The sequence below is a fragment of the Phocoena phocoena genome, chromosome 11, assembly GCF_963924675.1.
Source record: "Phocoena phocoena chromosome 11, mPhoPho1.1, whole genome shotgun sequence".
NCBI classification, from domain to species: domain Eukaryota; kingdom Metazoa; phylum Chordata; class Mammalia; order Artiodactyla; family Phocoenidae; genus Phocoena; species Phocoena phocoena.
Window position 1 is genome coordinate 90,888,811 of NC_089229.1, and position 19,224 is coordinate 90,908,034.

General features: G+C 41.9%; 1 protein-coding gene across 1 annotated transcript; it reads left to right on the top strand.

The window, feature by feature from the left end:
• The first annotated feature begins 970 nt into the window (after positions 1 to 970).
• On the top strand, positions 971 to 19,083 carry ARHGDIB (Rho GDP dissociation inhibitor beta). The gene is made up of 6 exons (XM_065887330.1): positions 971 to 1,019; positions 9,901 to 10,081; positions 10,776 to 10,859; positions 12,776 to 12,852; positions 16,258 to 16,321; positions 18,403 to 19,083. Exons 2-6 carry the CDS (start codon positions 9,907 to 9,909, stop codon positions 18,600 to 18,602), a joined length of 600 nt encoding a protein of 199 aa, XP_065743402.1. The 5' UTR covers positions 971 to 1,019; positions 9,901 to 9,906; the 3' UTR covers positions 18,603 to 19,083.
• The last annotated feature ends 141 nt before the right edge of the window (positions 19,084 to 19,224 follow it).

The window sequence follows — 19,224 nt, forward strand, 5'->3', positions numbered from 1 at the left end:
AAAAAGTCAGTTTGCATAATTAGTCAGCTCTAAACATATTAGAACAATGTAAATACTGAATATTGAAATATTAATACAAATAAGCATTTATTATTGGCAGCAACAATGGAAATGTCTAGTGAAAATGTGGCTTGGGTGCTTTAAGAACTGTTTGTTCCCTCAAATGATTTAAATATGGCCTCTGCAACTTGTTTCCATTTAAATTACTTCACAAGCCATTTCCTCAAATAAGGTACAAAGACAGTTTTAGCACTTGTAAAATTATAACAAGTTCTCAGTTAGAAGACTATGAATTAATGAAGTTTTATTTTGTAATCTGCATTCCGAGGTTTAATCAAAACAGTGCTTTGGCTTCTTTTAATTTAAAAGAAAAATTAGTGAAAACTACAATAAATAACATTTGATGGTTTGTGCTGGAATACACGCTACATCTTGAAATTATGACCAACAAAACTCTAAAGCTCAGTTTGAGGACAAATGTTAAGATTTAGGGCTAAATACATGTAGTTAAAATTCATAATGTCTTAGCACCCTGCATTCACTACCAGCTAACTTTCAAAATATCTGGCTGATAAGGAAGCTGGCAGAGACCCCAAAGGAACAGAAGTTAGTGATACAAAGTAAGGTCTATGTGAATTTTCTGCTACTGGTTTTAGATTACTGCCTCAGAAGCGTATGCACTGAAACTGATTTTTAGACATATCCACACAATTATCCATAGGACGCACAGTTATAAGCTCCAGACCCTTGTCTGAACACTCAGGTATATCCGTGTTCACATGGGTGGCCATGCTCTCACATGTGCCGTGAATTGTCAGGAATGCTGTTCAGAGTTGGCTGATCAAGAGATACACAGAGCAAAGGAACAGGATTTGAGACAGCCCAGGGTTTCCTCTTCAAGTAGGTTTAAAACTTTTTTTTTTTTTTTCTCACAACTTCCTTCCTGTTCTAACTGCCAGTGCTCAGAAGTCAGCCTTGAGAGACAGAGGCACCCAGGACGGAGACGTGAACCCTTGAATGTAAGTTGAAATACCTTCAGGGTAGGGGAGGCTACAGGTGAGCACAGACAAATGGAGGAATCTCTACACAAGACTACAGTCCTCTACGGTTTATTTTTTTGAGAGGGGCTGTGCCTCTATAAAACAAACTTTATGAAAAGAAAGTACCTAAGGAGGCTGCAGAGAAGGGGAAGTCAGAGCGGGAGAGCGGGAGTGGCAGCAGTGACTCAGGGGAGGCACCTCGGTGAGGGAGGGTGAGTGCTACAGCCCAGGAGATAAATTCTGGATGTCCTGGAAAAAGGCTCTGAATGTACCCACTGGGCGTGCCTGGCCAGGTTCCTACAAGGTTGGAGCCGGCATCTGGCCAAGCTCAGAAGCAAAAAGACTGTAGATCCAAACTGATACGAAACGCGTTGGTGGATGGTGGGTTTCTGCTGGGGTGGAGACGTGTGGTTTCCTGTTTATAGGCAGATTTTAAAGAGACTGGTTGAAAAGAAAAAAAATGGTTCAAAGTTGTCAAATATTAAGCTCTTTTCCACTGAAGAATTTTCTGGGGATGTAAGAGAAATGCATAATGAAAGCCTCCCCTAGGGTACAGTGGGATTTAATTATCCAAGGGGGAGCATGGCTATTCACTCATCACTCTACAGGGATAGCATTTCTACCATTAGCAAAAGCCAGTGAGATGGGCAAAAAGATAAGTGCTGTTGTTGCCAAAGACCAGCTCTTTACCTCTGAGAGAACTAAAAGCAAACACGGAAGACACCAAACAATTTATTAAGAGATACATTCTAGAAAAATCCAAGTGGGCTCAGATAGGACCCCCAGTCAGTGGGCCTTCAAAGTGTCAAGGTCTGAATTTGGCAGCCATGAGAAGTGCTTTAGGTGTGACTGGAAATACTTTCTTCCTTTTTAGAGGATGTCCTAGGCAGCATGTTTTAGAAAGTGGTCTGTAATTAAACTCTGGACCTAGGGTAACTTGCGGCATGGGTCTGATAAACTCTGAGCTGTTCTTCTGCTCAGGGTCGGGGAATGCAGATTTCTCCTACATGGAGGTCCCGTAGTCACCCCTTCATGTAGAGACCAAGAACCACTGAATTCGGGGTTAGCAGGTTGGAGCCTCAGTGCAGGAATGATTAAGCAAAGAGAATCAAGCGGTCTGTGCTGGCCCCAGAGAGTCCAGTCATAGGCAACCATCATTCACCTTCACCATTGCTTTGTTTCATTACCTTTATAAGGAAAGATCCCTCCCAAATCCAGATATGACACAGACATAGTAAGATCATCTTATTATTTCCTGAGATGTGTGGACTTCTGAGAGAATAGTTCATTCCCCATCCATACCGCACAGATCCAGCACACGTGGAATAACCAGGTTTTAGCCGAACAAAGGCTGGCATCTTCCAGGCATTGGAATTCGGTCCTTATTTGGGAGACCGTGAGTTTGTCCCTCAGGAAGTATCCTCGGAGCAATGTCAAGGTTCTGTTTTCGGTGGAAGCTCAGAACAGCAGAGTCAATCAGATGGAAAATGAGCGCCCCGACCAATTCATGGGAGCACAATAAATTCCAAACTTCAGCTGGCAGGAAGAGAGATGCCTTGGGGGGAGTAAAAATTAAGCAGATAGAGAAAGAGAAACAACTTACGTGGAGGGCCTTCTTCGGGTCAGACCTGGTATGAGAAATGTATAAATCTGAATTCTGAGAGGACACAGTGAGGACAGGAAGGCTCAGAAGTGTTCAATGACTTGGCTAAGGTCACACACTGGTGCAAAAAAGAACCAGTAGCTACAATGCCTCAGAGGGACATTTTAGGAAATGCCCATGGAAGAAATATTCTTTAATCCCACATTCTGAGCATCCTTGTTCCTGGGTCAGTGTTACTGTCACCCAGAATTTGGGGTTAGAGTCCATACTGGCACCCCCAGAGATGGGTCTCATGTTACTCCTGAAACTTCAACGTTTATCCATTCAATGAAGAATCACTGAGTCCCTCCCTGCTGGTTTGCACACACTCTGGTTTCCACAGCCAGAGCTTGTAAAAATTCACTTGGGTTTTCTTAGAGGGGCTGATATTCACCATTTGTGCTTATAAAAATTGTCTCTACTTCTGTCTAACTTTTCATGCTTAATTTAAAACCTCTGTGAATGGATCGAATAATTGCAGTGTAGTCTTTTGCCCAATAATGGCCGCCTTAATGCAGTTTCCTTTGAGGATTATTTAAAATGAACGTTTGTGGGAGTAGAGTGACTTCACACAGCAGAGGCTCAGGAAAGACGAATGCGTCCGCTGAGTTCTCTCTCCTTTTGCATATGAATCTGGGTGTCCACGGGGCACTGGTCCTAGGACCACCCCCCTTCTTCCTTGATACTAAAATCCATGGATGCTCTGAGTCCCGTGCCCTCAGTATCAGCAGAAGACCAGCTGTACTATGAATGTCCGGGAAGGAATGATGTATTATTTCTCAGGAAATAACCCTTTCAAGGGAAATGCTAAAGAATTCTGCTTCTAGGAACCTGTACCCTCCTCTGATTTATCTTAATGTTTATTGTAACAAGAGAGTGTAACAAGACACTGTCCTCTCAGGCATGGGGTTGGTTCCTCTTATCCAGCACTGCACTTTCAGATGTTCTTGGTGGGGGGTGGTAAAGAGCAGCTCTGAGAGGTCCTAGAAGCACCAATTCCTCTCGGGTCACTAGGGAATAGTGACACACCAGAAAGGAAGCCAGAAACAGGACAGCTTCTGGAGTCCCGAAGGATAAACTCGGATTCCCCAAATGAGCCAAATTACCACGTAGACAGCAAAGCAGACCCAAATCATCCTCCACCAGCCCTGAGAGGGTCCAGCTCTCCATGACCTGCTGGAAAGCTACAACCCCAGATTTGGGGAAAGTGGGCATATCCTGGACATTGGGAAACGAAGATGACAGGGAAAGCTGATGCTCACGTAGGTACTTCTCTGACGGAAATCCCCTACTTCTGTGACTTCCACATTTGTCTCTCTCTCTCCCTCCACTTTACTCTTTTATCTAATACTCCGGCCTGTGCATCTAAGAAGCATGATCTGGCAACTTTGGGGCATGAGTTAAGTCTCCACTGTACTTTGCTCTAGAGCCAGAGGGAATTCTCTCCATTAGCTGTGCCTGTGTCTCCTGTCATTTCCCATCATTCACAGAGTGACCCTTGGCTTTACTTATGAAAGGAAGCAAAAAATAGAATCTAAAATTAAATTGCTTTTTAAAGAAATATAATAGTGACAGTCCCATTTTATGGCTGACTCAGTTCATAAACAATCCTTGCAGTTCCCAGAACTTCTTGTCTCTTTCGTACTCCTCAAAGAGACAAAATCTATTTTTAAGAAGGAAGGAGATGAGCTTGTCAACACTGCAGATCCAAAAGAAAGCATTGGTGTCTGGCAGTCAGTTACCTTGCTGAAGCTGAAACTGTAGCAAAACTGTAGCGTCACCAGGAAAGGAGGAGAGGAAGCGAATAGAGTGTTATTGAACATCTACTATTGACCAGGACAGTCCAAGAACTTTCATGTTTTCTCCCACTCTTCAACCCTGTAAAGAAAGATTATTATTCCCACTTTACTGGTGGAAAAACTTGGGCTCAATGAGGTTAATAACTGGCTTCAGTCCCATAAAAAGTCAATCGTGGATACACATTTTGAATTTCTGGCCCATCGGTCTCAAAGCTCAAGTTCCAGGAGACATACAGGGTCATCTTTCTATGAATTAACCAGGTGATTTGTTTCATCTAAACTCAAGAGTTTTACCTTTTCTTGCCCTCCAATTATTTAGAACTGCATTAATGAACCAGTAGAGTGTGCTCCATCCTGGAGACTGGTAAATTCTTAAGGGCATTTCACTTTCAGTGTCTTGGTAAATTCTTAAGGGCATTTCACTTTCAGTGTCTTGGAAATTTCACTGAATTTGTAAGCAAAAACACCGATTTGTGCTATGTTATACTCACGCCATGAGTACCCACCCTAATTTAATTTGGCATTTTAATTGAGCCTGAGAGGATTAAGTGGCTGCCTCCGCCCATCTAAATCTTGGCACTGTTTCACTGAATACTAAACATGGGTGTGTGTGGGTTTGCTGTGAAAATTCACATGTGTAGGCATCTGTGAAGCAGGAAGTAGATAAGTAGAGTGGTGAGCACATAAAAAAAAAAAGCGTATGTGCTTTGGGGCCTTATGAAATAAAAAATTGATAATTCTCCATTTCACTTCTACTGTGTAAAGAACCAAAGTCAAAAACAACCTACAAAGAAACAAACAAACAAAACAGCCCTGCTCTTTGTGGAACAGGGGGTGAGCTGCAGAGGGAGGTGAGCAGACCCCAACAAGAACGTTCTGTGCTGATGGGCTGGGTTCTCCCCAACCTCACCTCCACTTCCTCTTTCCCTTTCTTGTTTTACAGCCTTCTTTAACTTAAGGAGCATTAGGGTCATTGAATTATGAAAGGGTCTCAGAGATGTTTTAACGCAATGATTTCATTTTGCAGAGGCCAAAACTGGAGCAGAGGTTCAGTGACTTGCGCAAGGGGACATGGAGCCTAGTTGCACTGAAAACCCTCTTTATGTGACACTTCCCTGACTTGCTAAAGCTGCCCTGCAGTTTTGCAAAGCAGCACTTACCTCTGCCTGTGCACCCCCCAGGGAGATTCCCACAATGACCAAACGAGCTCTCCAGAGCTCTCCAGTTTCATTATTACTTCTTAATAAAGAGAGCTGGAGTGACAGAGCGTAGAGCCTCAGGTCAGACCACCCGGGCTCAGATATTCATTCTGCCGCTTACACAGCAATCTTCTTGGGCAAATTACTTACCTCACCTTTAGTTTCCTGGTCTGTAGAAGGGAATGGTGATAACGGCCGTCCTTAAGGTTGTGGTGAGGACTAAATGAGATAATCCTCGTGACAGCATTTAGCACTATGTGTGATAACTGTTAGAATTATTATCATCAGTTACAAAACCAGCTGTTCTTTAGATGATGAGATTAGAAAAAAGTCTGGAATTTCCATAAAATTACTATTTTCACTTCAGCAGCACCCATAAAATGGAAAAGAGAAAAATGAGGGAGTTCCCTGGTGGCCTAGGGGTTAGGATTCCAGGCTTTCGCTGCCATGGTCTGGGTTCAACCCCTGGTCAGGGAACTGAGATCGTTCAAGCTGCATGGTGCGGCCAAAAACAAAAAAACAATAAAAATTATAAAAAGGAAAATTGCATTTGTGATTCAATATACACACACAGGTAGTCTGGGAAACCATTGTCAAGATATATAAACCAGTTGGGGCTTTGGGAGAATCTGAAGTTCCCCGGAAATGAACTGTGAAATTGAAAATGTAGGATCTTTGGGGAATTCACATAAATTTGAAATAGTAAAACAGAGGTAGGTAGTCTCATATACACCGGTGAAATAAGGTAACGGAATGGCAATTTAGCTGACACTTGACTACAGGTAAAGGCCTTAGAAAAGGAAAGCACCTAGAGATGGTCTGCCCTAACCCCTCACTTCCCAAGATGAGGAAAGGAAGATCACAGCAGTTGCAACATTTGCTCGCAGGGTTACAGCTAGTTAGTGGCAAAGCCAGAATGAAAACTCTTGCATGATGAGGCCTAGTTCAGTGAGGGAATAATTATCCAAAATCAAATAGATTGACCCAGAACTCTTCCCTAAAACTGCCCCCTGTGCACTGTCGCTCTTCTGCTGGGCTTGTGGTCAGATCCAGATGTTACATGGTAACTTCTCCTGCTTCTGAGGGCCAGCGTTTCAGGCTCACAGACAGGATCCGTGGCTTGAGGCTGAGTTGTGTCATTGGTCTGGCCAGGCTTCAGAGACAAGCAAGCTTCCCCTTTAACACTCAACGCTCTGCTTCATTGTTTCCAAAAGTGACACTTTCAAGGTCATGTTCTTAATCACGGACTTCAGTAGAATCTACAAAGGACTTCAGGAGTCCATGAACCCCTGTACTGCATGCACAATTTCATGGGCTTTTTCCTTTTTTCCTTTTATAAGGACCATGACCCTTACCCAATTTTTAAAGAGCTTTGTAATCTCCAAAAAGATTAAGAAACATCAGTCAGACAAGCTGGGCTTTTCGATAGGGCTAGATTGCGCTTCCTCCAATGTCTTCTCCACTTTGGAGAATGACAAACATCAGTATGTGCTAAAGTACAGTGTCTTGTAAATACTAGAGGCTCATCATATATTTGTGACCTTAATTTTGCTTTCAAAAGGCCTTTCCCTAAGAAGTGGTTTCCAGTCCTTTATTTGCCATATTATGACATTTTCATCTTTTTTTTCCAAGCAGCTCTCCAGAGTGAACTGGTTTGGGGTCATCTGACTTCATATCTCTTTTTTTTTATGCTATATAATTAGACCAAATTATTTTCATGTAGTCCCGAATTTCCTCCTCTTGACTTCTACAATTTCATATAGTAATCCCACATTATCCTCTGATCTTCAATGCCTTTAAATACATTTTTGGCTCATTTTTATAGAGCAATTATTGTATCTGTAATGAATCAAGGAAATTTAAAAGTGACACAAGTCTCAGATTCACTAATGAAAAGATCAAGCTCTAGATGACAGATAAATTGACTTGTCAATGATTACACTGTGAGGAGTTAGGAAATGCTGTCCTAGACCAGATCTTTCTCTCTCTCTGTCTCTCTGTCTCTGTCTCTGATTCTCTCTCTCTCTCTCTCCTTTCAAAATTGAGATTTGAGGGTGCAGAATTACAATTCGCTAGGTTATTAAAGTCACCGTGATCTTCTGTGATGTCATCATCTCATGGTCAAACTTCAAGCACATGACTTGTTAGAACCAAGCAATATATTCCAGAAAGTCCTGCCTATGGGGCCTGAGATGCTTTCATCTGTAGATAGCTTTCCTGATGCTCTGTCTGCAGGTTTCTTATGTGACCTCTACCCTGGATATCTGGTCAGGCTCCAGAGGAGAACCTGTCTCATCTGATTAGTCTCCTCTGGGTTGCTCTTTATGTGTGACTTAATGGTTGTCCTTAAACTACCCACAACCTACAACCTCCACCCACTGCATCCTTCATTGTTTTTCCAACCAGTTCATTCACTTTCCCTGAGTGTTTTTTGTAACATGAGTTGAGTTAGTCACTCTGTTTATTGTGATCTTCTCTAGAGGCTCAACTCTGAGTGGAGTGGGTTCTGTAGCTGAAGCAAGAGTTGCCATAGGAACAGGCCTACATGCTTCCTTCCTACACAGGAAGTGGACCTGGGCATTGCAATACTGTTTTCAGAGTTGATCCAAGAGTCACAGTGTTTGGCTTGTTAGTTTGCTGGAAGAGGATTGAGGAGCCAGGAGATATGATTTCTTTTCCTTCCCTTTTTTTTATTCTGTTAAAACTGCTTCCAAATTATTTTTCTTCCTGTTGCCAATAATAGTGACATTGAGACTCAAAACCATAACTGATTTTGGCCAGACACAGCTTCACTCTCAGGGGACTTTTTAGAGATTTGAAGAGTCACTCAGGATGAGATGTGATAGGTATTTACTTAGTGTTCTGCCACTTCCGAGCACTAAAGCCTTTACCCAAAACAGGGAAGAGGGTTACCCTCAGAGCAGAACAAAAGCAAATCAGGACATTATCTCCTTCTCCAAATATCTCATTTGTTTCCCCCAAATAGCTCCATTGCTTCCAGCCATGGGGCCTGAAATTCTTCCAGTAGAGATTTCTTCCTCTTTATTAAAACATGGCATCTCACCCCACTATGTGAACTTGGGCAATTCTTTTAATCTCTGGGTTTCAAGGTTCTCAATGATTAAATTAGGGTTTGGAATACATTACCTCTAAGGGTCATTTCAGCTCTGAAAAGCTCTGGCTTTACATGCCCTAAGAGGAGTGATTTTTACATTTATTATTCGTTCATCAACACTTATGTGTGAATAATTTTATTAGATCTTCCCTCAATGTTTTAACACAAAACAAGTAAATATAAATGATGATGGAAGAAGACAGACCCCAGAGTACGCCCAGGTGAGGTCTTAGAGCATAAGGTCAGGGGAGATCTCAAGAGGGTAGAGAAGTACTAAAAGGGAAGTGAAAATTGATAGAAGGTACTAAAGACACAGTTATAATTTGTCTGGAGGAATTTAGAGTCCTTTGTTATTTTGTGTCATTTCAAAAGAACAGAAGATCTTTATATATAGAACCTATTAAGTTAATGAATGAACGCTTATAAAATGGCTGAACTATTTCAGTGTCTTGGGAGATTCAAGAGAAACACAACACTTAGTACCTGCGCTCAAGAAATTATTAGCAGTGTTGGGGGAAAACGAATCAGACACTCAGGCAGGTATCACAGGGACCTACAACTTCTCATGAGTTACCTTTGAGCTCTTGTAGGAGGTCAGGGAAAGATTCAATGAATGGGAAAGAGCTAACATTTTTTAGCACGTACTTGAAACCATCATAACTGGGATTGTACACACTAGGCACTTTGACACCGGCAAGGCTGGCTGGATTTGGAGGACTGTGATAATTTCTATAAGTATATGAGCTAGGGACACTCATTATCGTCAGGGACAGCTGTACTATGTTGTCTCACTTGTTTTACAGGATTCCCGAAGAGTTACTTATTTTCTGTCAGTTTCATTCAGTGAACAGGAGGGACACATCCCAGTACGGTAACATTCAGGCATGTGAAAGGAAAGCCTGGAATGCATTATATTCTTATTTTGTGAAATAGAATGAGGCTGAATTAGGGGAGAATCTGGAAAATCACTGACAATTACACAAGTTCATTAGGGCAAAAATAATGCTAAGAACAGCCCCACAAACATCGTTCATATCCACTGACTTTTGGCTAATAGACCATCCTCTCTCTCTCTCTTTCTTTCTCTCCCTCCCTCTCTCTCTAGATCAAAATGACTGAAAAGGCCCCAGAACCACACCTGGAGGAGGATGAAGAGCTGGATGGCAAGCTCAGTTACAAGCCTCCACCACAGAAGTCCCTGAAGGAGCTGCAGGAGATGGACAAAGATGATGAAAGTCTAGCGAAGTACAAGAAAACGCTCCTGGGGGACGGGCCTGTGGTAGCAGGTGCGTGTGTGCCGAGATGCGGGGCAGGTGGAGGGGCACTGACAAGGCAGACATTTCAGCTACTCAGGAGCAGTTGCAAAGGAAAATGTACCAAGTGCTCCCAGGGTTAAGTGAGTGAGGTGCAATCTCTATGTGCCGAATCAAGTTATGGACCAGATAATTAAGTTTTCTTTGGAGATAAGGTGCAAGTTGACATTGACATAGATAAAAATAACACATAGGGAGGGTTTAGAAGGAATTTCAGACTACCACTCAGAATTGTCTTCTCTCCACTATTGCTCACCTTCTCTCTTTTTCATCTCTTTCTCCTTCTCACTCCTTACCTAAATAACCATCTCTTCCACATACACATAGGCAATGGCGAACTAAGAAAGACATGGCCCAAAGATATGGATGGGTCATGACTAACCAGCAGAGTACCCATAGCCACTCAGGAGATGTCTGCTATTGAGGACTGAGATGGACCTACAAGGACCTGAAGCAGAAATAGCATCACTGGAATGTATAAGGCCACTCAGACCAAGCATGGTGAATCAGCCACTTCCATTTCTTTTCTCCTCCAGATGGAGATATCCCTTTTCTTTGTTATCTTCTCTCTCTCCTACTTTAAATGCACACACACACACACACACACACACACACGAGTATGCAAATACCTCCTCTCTGTGCTTATATTCCCTTTTGAATCCTGCAGACCCAACAGCTCCCAATGTCACTGTCACCCGTCTTACCCTGGTTTGTGAAAGTGCCCCAGGACCCATCACCATGGACCTCACTGGTAAGTGGACACATCTGTTCTGTTTAGTGGGGCCTAATGGCATCACTGGGCAAACTGGTTTTTGTCTTCTGTCTCAGCAAAAAAAGAGAAAAATCCTAGTAAAGTGAATTCTAGTAAGGTATGCTGAGTCAGTTCACAAATCATAGTTTTCACAGTATTTACTGTGCTTAATGAAAAGCCCAATCTCTGTCTCTAATTGAAAAGGGGTCAGGTGTAAGTACTGGATATATCTACCTATATCATATTTACTTCAGATTTTTATCTCCACATGGTAGCAGGAGAATTACTATTTGTGTAAAAAGACTGCTGGTGGAAATGTTAAGAAGCAAGCTGTATGCTTCTGAAATGGTAATATTTATACAATCTAAACATCAGAGAAAATATTGACCTTGCATCAGCTACAGAACTTACCCAAAGACAAGAAGAAATCTAAGACCTCCTGAATAATGCTAGGAATTCCACTGTTAAATACACATTATTTAACTTAAAGCTCTGATTCTTTTAAATAAGCAACTTCCCCCACTAAAGATGTACAAATTAACATGTTATTTTCTTTCACTTTATTGTGACAAGGGTCAAGTCCTTTCCTGAGACTTAGGTCTGGAGGAAATGAGGAGAGACGGGGAAGGTGGCTGATTTGGGGAAAATAGGCAAATGGGAGGAATGAGGAAAGGGCCACTGAGCTAGGGGTTTGGGGCATGAAAGGCAGGTCTTTAGTAAAAAACCAAAAATTATTACTAGATTCAAAAAATGGACTCATGAGACAGAATAAAGCATGACTCTAGAACAGTAGGCTTAACAGCAAGGTGGTTCCCCTCACACAGGACACATCCACTCTTTACCTTATATGGGCTTTTTGTCAGAGAGAGGAAATTGGAGGCTAAGACACACTTCCTATTCAACCGAAATCATTAGAGCATACATTCAGCTATCTCCACGTTCTAGCATTTCTCCAAGAGAGAAACTCTCTCTCTCTCTCTCTCTCTCATCGGACCTCAGACCTCTTCCTGTGCGAAATTGCGTAAAGTTACCGGGTACAGCCATCATTTTGCAAGATAAGGGCTGAATTAGCGCTAAGGAAACCTGCTCTGTTCAGAAGGGCTTGATGATATTGCAGGGAAAACTTGGTCTCTGTCCTCTTTTCCCAGCAGCGAGAAAACCAAATTCAGTTTTCTGTCACAAAAAAGCTATCGAGGGGAATCCCAGATGTATACATAGGATGCTGGTACCAACTCTGTACATGAAGCAGGTACACAGAATTGTGCAAAACACACACACACACACACACACACACACACACACACACAGTCACCCCGAATGTCAAATTATACAGGATCACGTTGGGAGAGGAGCAGAGAAAGATCACCTCTCTAATTAGGGGCAGATCTCAGTTTTATGGAGCCTGAAGCTTTTATAACTTAAGTGATGTTTCCTTTTCCTTAAGAAAAATAATATGAAATTGCAAATGCAAAAGCAAAATTAAGTACAAAAGTGAAATTTTTTTAGAATGATAAAAAGGAACCAAATGAGTACATTTTTTAAAGCTAGAAAACACCACAAATGCTAACAAATCTACAAAAAAAAATAGCTGGCACTCATATAATATTTTTCTCCTATTTCTTTATTTGAGGGGTGGGGGCAGAGTCTTTAACCATAGCATCTTACATATCCTTAAGGTTGCAGTCAAACTTGGGGGAAAGCTCTATCACATTTCTTTCACATCTGGCTGCAAGATTTCAGGCATTTCAAATGTGTTTTTGTGCAGCAACTAATCTCAGACATTCTTTGACTTGAGGACCATGTGGACCATGTTGCTCTGAGGAGCCCAGCAAATGGCTCTGGAGCTTCAACTTCATTCATCTCCTTGTGAATGTCCTTCTGAGGAGAATTAACTCTTTCACAATCCACTTCTACAGGGGATCTGGAAGCCCTCAAAAAAGAAACCTTTGTGCTAAAGGAAGGTGTTGAATATAGAGTCAAAATTAACTTCAAAGTAAGTATCTGGTTTTGTATGTTTTAATAAAGTTTAAATCCTTCCTATAATCAGAGGAAGAAAAAATCAAATTTCTTGCATTATCACGTTGGCATACTTTTTGTTTATTTCTCTTTTTTCCCTGGACTGTCCTCTCCCCAATCCTGGGCTCTACCTGTTACAGGTGCACCTTTGCTTCATGCTTTTTTCCAGCCAGGACCCTTCCCTTGGACTCTCCCTTGATCACTGAAGCCAATGGGATCCCTCTCCTGGGACCTTCTAATACTCCCATCCACAAGGCACACATTAATTTGTATTACACCATTTGTATCATTTCTCCCCTATTCAGCCTAAACACCTTGAGATAGGGAGAGACTGTCTATCACTTCTTTGCAATATTTCAAGCAAAACTTTTAAAATGGTAGATATTTCATGACTATTTATTGAGAAATAGATAAATGAATGAATCAATTAATAGGAAAAGAAAATAGAACAGCTAGAGCCTCAGCTCTAATTGCTCAAGGATATATAAATCCAGGGGGTGTGGTGCTTGGTAAATAACTGGAAATTACAACTTAGTTGTACAGCAGGTAAACAAATAAGAGCAAAACTAAATAGGAGATAAACTGACAGAATGAATAGGCCCACATCCCAGTGAGCAACCAAAATCAAGGAGAAAAGTAACCTTGACTTTGAAAACAAATGAGTTAGAAATTCACTGTTTGCATTTAATTGCTTATATGTGCTTTGGTTGCCCCTCACTCCCACTTGGTCACTTCCTCCAGGGCTTGGGCTCCACCAACAAAGACCCCATCTGCCCTCTCTATTTGTACACCAGCCCTTCTTTCTCCAAGGTTCAGGATATGATTCAGGGTCCATGGACAATCATTCCCCACCACATACAAATATGCCTCAAAATAATTTCCTTCTGAAAATATTTGTTGATGCCTACTCTATAATAGACACTCTATAATAGTCACTTACTTGTTTCCTGTATTTATTACTAAAGCACCTGAGAGTTTAGTAAGGCGTTGTATCCAAATATGCTTCAAATGGGTTTCACATCAGTCCAATTTCGAATCATTAATGCTACTGCCTTAATTTTTCAATTTAATAAGCAGTTGGAATTGACACATATACATTAATATGTATAAGATAGATAACTAATAGGAACCTGCTGTATAAAAATAAATAAATAAAATTCAAAAAGAAATGTTGATGTGAATAAGATGAGAAGGAAAGGTCTGGTGCGTGGGCTTCTGCCATGGGTGGCGAGGCCGGGGTTGGGTCCTCGGCAGTCAGGATTATACATGAAGGCGATGGAGGAGGTGGGCACAGAAAGCAGTTTTCAAGTCCCATCCACTTCAGAGATTTGGCCTTGTCTCTAACAGGGAAAGGTCACTCTCTATGTGTAACCCACATAAAGTCGAACCTCCCTGTGGCCTGTCCCAGCGTGGATCGAGGAAGAAACACCAGTTCCAAACTGAAAATATGTAATTGGAAAGTGATTTAAATCTTTACTGATGTCTTTTGAAAAATGTCCAAGAAAGTTTGCATTCATAACACCAGCAACACACCCTAGAATCCTCTTTCATTAACTCTCTTAGTTGTTCTCAAAGTTCTCTTTCTCCCTCAAAACTTAACAACACTCTCCAAAAACTGGGATGGTTCTTTTAGTTTCTTCCTCTTTTCCTTCTGCCTCGCAAGGAGATGTGGTATATGTGATTTCCATGGCTCTCACTTTTTGTTTGTTTGTTTGTTTGTTGGGTTTTTTTTGCGGTACGCGGGCCTCTCACTGCTGTGGCCTCTCCCGTTGCGGAGCACAGGCTCTGGACACGCAGGCTCAGCGGCCATGGCTCACGGGCCCAGCCGCTCCGCGGCATGTGGGATCTTCCCGGACCGGGGCACGAACCCATGTCCCCTGCATCGACAGGCGGACTCTCAACCACTGTGCCACCAGGGAAGCCCGGCTCTCACTTTTATTCATGCTCCCAGTAAACTGTCTTTTCCTGGGGTGGAAAAGACAATTGGGAGGGATGTGCTGGCAGAGGAAGAGAATAACTAGGAATATTTATACTTTTCTTTCGTCTGTTTCAACCACATTTATGTTAAATGAACCCTCTATTGAGCAGTAGAAAAACAGGAATCTCTTTATTTTGAAGCCCTTATTTACTACCCTGCCACCATTCCTGTTTTTTGGTCTTTTAACCACCAGACCACATCTTCTACTAGGCCCAGAAGACCAGCTTAGAGACTTCTAGAAAGATGCATTCATTTTTCCTGTTTCTATGAGTCACATGTGGAAGTCAGAGGAATTAGAAAGTTTGGGTTTCATTTCATCACAGTTTCTTCAATGAAGCTGTTTTCTTTCTGTCTGCTTTTGGTAGGTTTATGCTACAGATTTTACTGAACGACAGTTTCAAACCTCAGCTGGCAGTATTCACGGCTATGCTACCTCATTGCCAACGAAACAAAATGTAGCACTGACAGATTGCTTTAACTATTCTGTCCAAAACAAAAAGGGAGTCCTACCTATTGTCGAGGAGAACCTATTTTTAAGATGCTTTAATTCTTACATCGGTGAACAATTAACCAAGCCATCCAGCTAATGCTGCCATGCCCACTTTAATTTGTTTGTATAAACATGACCACTGTATAAAATTAACAGAGAGACCAGTTCAGTCCTAGGTAGAATGAATCATGGAAAAACAAAGTGCTTGGGCTGTCTATATTTTCATTCTGCTTTAGTAAATTTTCTTTGAAAGTCTTGGGAAAGTGGCAAAATCTCAGACAACGTCTGAAAATGACAGCCATCCAAAATACAGATGCAAATGGATTTCACCCATTATTTACATATGAGGGGGATGTTTTCCTGTGACACATCCCCTCATCTCTAGACTCCAATCACAGTTACATTCCAGGCAAAGTCACCTTCTAGACCTGATTTTCCACTACGGCTTTTCTCTTTGCTTGTTTTTCATATGTTAGGTGGATCATTTCTGAAGTTAGGATTTTTCAGATATTTACACAATAGTTTCCATGGGTACCTTTGTAACCTAAAACGAGGATGGTCTTCTGGCCAGTAATATCAGGGAGGGGAGATCAAGACCATTCTCTGGACCATTGAGGAAGGAGAAATGCAATGAAGAATATTGAGACAATGTTGTAATTAACCACCCCATCCCCGACACCAAAAATCACAGTACTAGACAGTTACAACCAGGTTGGTAACGTTGAGTCTTGTGACCTCCTCTCTCCAATGTCTGCCTCATCATCACGCTAAAAGACAGTAGTAACTTATTCTGAACCGAATCTTCAGTCCTTTCGTCCTCAGAGAAGCCTCAGCTAGGTAGGATCAGCATGAAAGATGAGGGAAAATGAAAGATCCTCTCTAATCCGAATCGCTTGAATCCTTCCCACCTACAGGTGAACAGGGATATTGTGTCAGGACTGAAATATGTTCAACACACCTACCGGACTGGGGTGAAAGGTAAAGTATCAACACTTTCCACTGTCCCAAACTCTGCTTCTCACCGACACTTAAACTTCAGGTTATTAGCAACTTTTGGCCCTAAACTCATTTAAGAATCTGATGACAGCTGTGGACACTCACCCTATGAGAGGCACACATATACTTCTAACCTACGTATTAATGGCAAGATCTGTATTCAGGAAACTTAGTTAAGACTGGGTCAGCCACTAACCTTCAGCATTCAGCTTCTGGAATTCAACTTTATTACTTGTAAAGGGGAAGAGTAACCAAGATAAGTTTGAATCAAAGTACATAAATGTAGTCTTAAAATTAAAAAAAAATTATAAAAGCAGTTCACAAGTATAAAACCTGGGTGTCAGAGAAATCCGAGATAGGAAAGACCTATCCAATGGGAGGTGGTAGCAGCATACGGGGGGCAGGTGGCGGGGCAGAGGGGTAGGGACAGTGCTCAATTTCATAAACAAAGAAATAGAAAAAAGTACTCTTTCTAGAATCGAGAAAAGCTTTGTAACTGAAACAAATAATATCACATTACTTAACATGCAGTTTTCTTGACAAGTTGCACCTAAGCGGTACATGCCGTGGGAACCTGTCTTCAGTTGTCTTCCATTAATATGGGCAGGGAGAAGTGAACGGTGGAAGGCTGATGGAAGCACTTGTAAAGTTCCCTTTTACCTGAAGGTGTCAAACAGCATCCCCCGGAAGTGTGAAACAATAATGTGTAGGTTAGTTCCTCCAAATCGATCAATGAGGGCTAGGGAAGATGCTGTAGGTCAGTTCCTCCAAATCGATCAATGAGGGCTAGGGAAGATGCTGATCCATTTGCATGGCATAGAGAACCACTCAGTGACTCAAATGCCACAGAAGATTGTTAACCTGAAAGATCGTGGTTGATCGTTCCAATACCTAGTCTCATGAAAAAATAGTTCAGTTTATTATTTTCCTTTGGGCGTAAAGACTGTGGTGCTTCACTTGGGCAAGAGGTCGATGAGGTGTCTGTAGCGGTTCCTCCAAGCTTATTCAAAACAACAGCTAACTAAATGTCACCTGCCTGCCTACCTACCTTTATTTATACTTTCTAATCCCTACTATTCTTAATATATAACCCAGTTACCTATTAATAACTTTGGTTGGCTATTTTTACCATCTGTCCCAGTTCATCACTATTTTTTGTTTTTACCAAATTATTGGGTTTTCCTTTCCATTTAATTATTCCATCCATAAGTTCTGTTCATTCTGATCCCCAGCTGTTACCTTATCTCCTCCAACTGTTCATAGATTGATAGTTTGTATATAGAAGACCCTTGAAGTTCATTATATAGAAAAGAAAGAGAGGCTCCAAAGTGTTAGGTAGTTGCAGAGCTGAAGCCAGAACTCAGGTCTCAACTAGTTTGAGATATTTTTTTATGGAGATAGAATTGACATATAACATTGTATCATTTTGAGGCTTATAGCATAATGATCTGATATATGTATATATTGCAGAATGATTACCAAAAGTTTAGTTAATACCCATCACCACACATAGTTACAATGCTTTTTTCTTGTGTTGAGAACTTTTAATATCAACTCTCTCAGCAACTTCCAAATATACACTAGAGTACTGTTAACGATGGTCACCATGCTGTGCATTCCATCCCCAGGACTTACTTATCTTATAACTGGGAGTTTGTACCTTTAGACACCTGGGATTTTTTTTATGGTATAATCTGCTACATATCCATAAAAAGAGTCTAGATCCCCATGGATTTAGGGCACTGATTCCCCACCTTCCTGAATCTCAAAATCATCTGTAATGTGTTTTAAAGACACCGATGCTTGGGACCCACAGCAGATCACTAACCTTTGGGAGTGGGTCAAAGAATAGTGTATTATTCAAAAGAACTCCAATTTTTTTTAAAAAATGTTTTTAAGAGAAAAAAAAAAAGTTGCCCCAGGTAAATCTGGTATTTAGCCAGGATTGGAAACCATTGCTCTTGGCTTTGATCACAGTGAGCTGTGCTCCAAATTCTTCAGTGTGCAGTGTTTGTTTTCCCTCTACCAGGCTTTCACCCTAATGAACTTTTCTTTCTTCCCAGTGGATAAAGCAACATTCATGGTTGGCAGCTACGGGCCTCGGCCAGAGGAGTATGAGTTTCTGACTCCAACTGAGGAGGCTCCCAAGGGCATGCTGGCTCGAGGCACTTACCACAACAAATCCTTCTTCACGGATGATGACAAGCACGACCACCTTACCTGGGAGTGGAGCCTGTCCATCAAGAAGGACTGGACAGAATGAGCGCCTCTGCCCATCCCTTTCCCTACCCTTGCCACCCAGAAGAGCCCCGTCCCTCCTCCCTGATCACAGCTGAGCCCCATCTCCATCAACCTCCACCTTCTCTTATCGCTGCATCCTCTCCCACACTGTCTCTCACAGTGGTGCCCCGAACAAGATGCTTAAAACCCAGGCTTTAATCCTGCCCCCACGCTTCTGATCCCCTCTCATAGCCAGATCTCCCCGGTTCTCCATCCCAGTAGACAATCATTTAATATTCCCTCTTTTATTCCCATTCGAGCAACTAGAGGCCAGGAAATGGGCAAACTAGCACTAACAGTCCTTTTGCCTTGGGTCCCTGTATCTCCTTCCCATCCCTGGATTCTCCTGTGGTTGCTGCTGATTCACTGAAGGTCCCTAATCACATTCCCTGCCAACTGGGGTTCTTCTTCACTGGGAGACACTGTAAACAGCACAAGAGTACAAGAATAAAACAGTTGTATGATCAGATTGAGACCCTCATTTCTTTGCTTTCTTCCTTCAAACAAATATGGTAACCGGATGGTTCCCATTCATGAGTTTCCTCAGAGGAACTGGGGCAGAGCACGGTACACGTGGTGTCACATCATTGGGAACAGTCTCGTTC

Excerpts from the sequence above, each read along its gene's own strand:
- ARHGDIB (XM_065887330.1), top strand. The coding sequence starts at position 9,907 with ATGACTGAAAAGGCCCCAGAACCACACCTGGAGGAGGATGAAGAGCTG. Across the intron at positions 10,860-12,775 it reads CATCACCATGGACCTCACTG|GGGATCTGGAAGCCCTCAAA; the intron begins GTAAGTGGACAC and ends CCACTTCTACAG. Across the intron at positions 16,322-18,402 it reads CTACCGGACTGGGGTGAAAG|TGGATAAAGCAACATTCATG; the intron begins GTAAAGTATCAA and ends CTTTCTTCCCAG.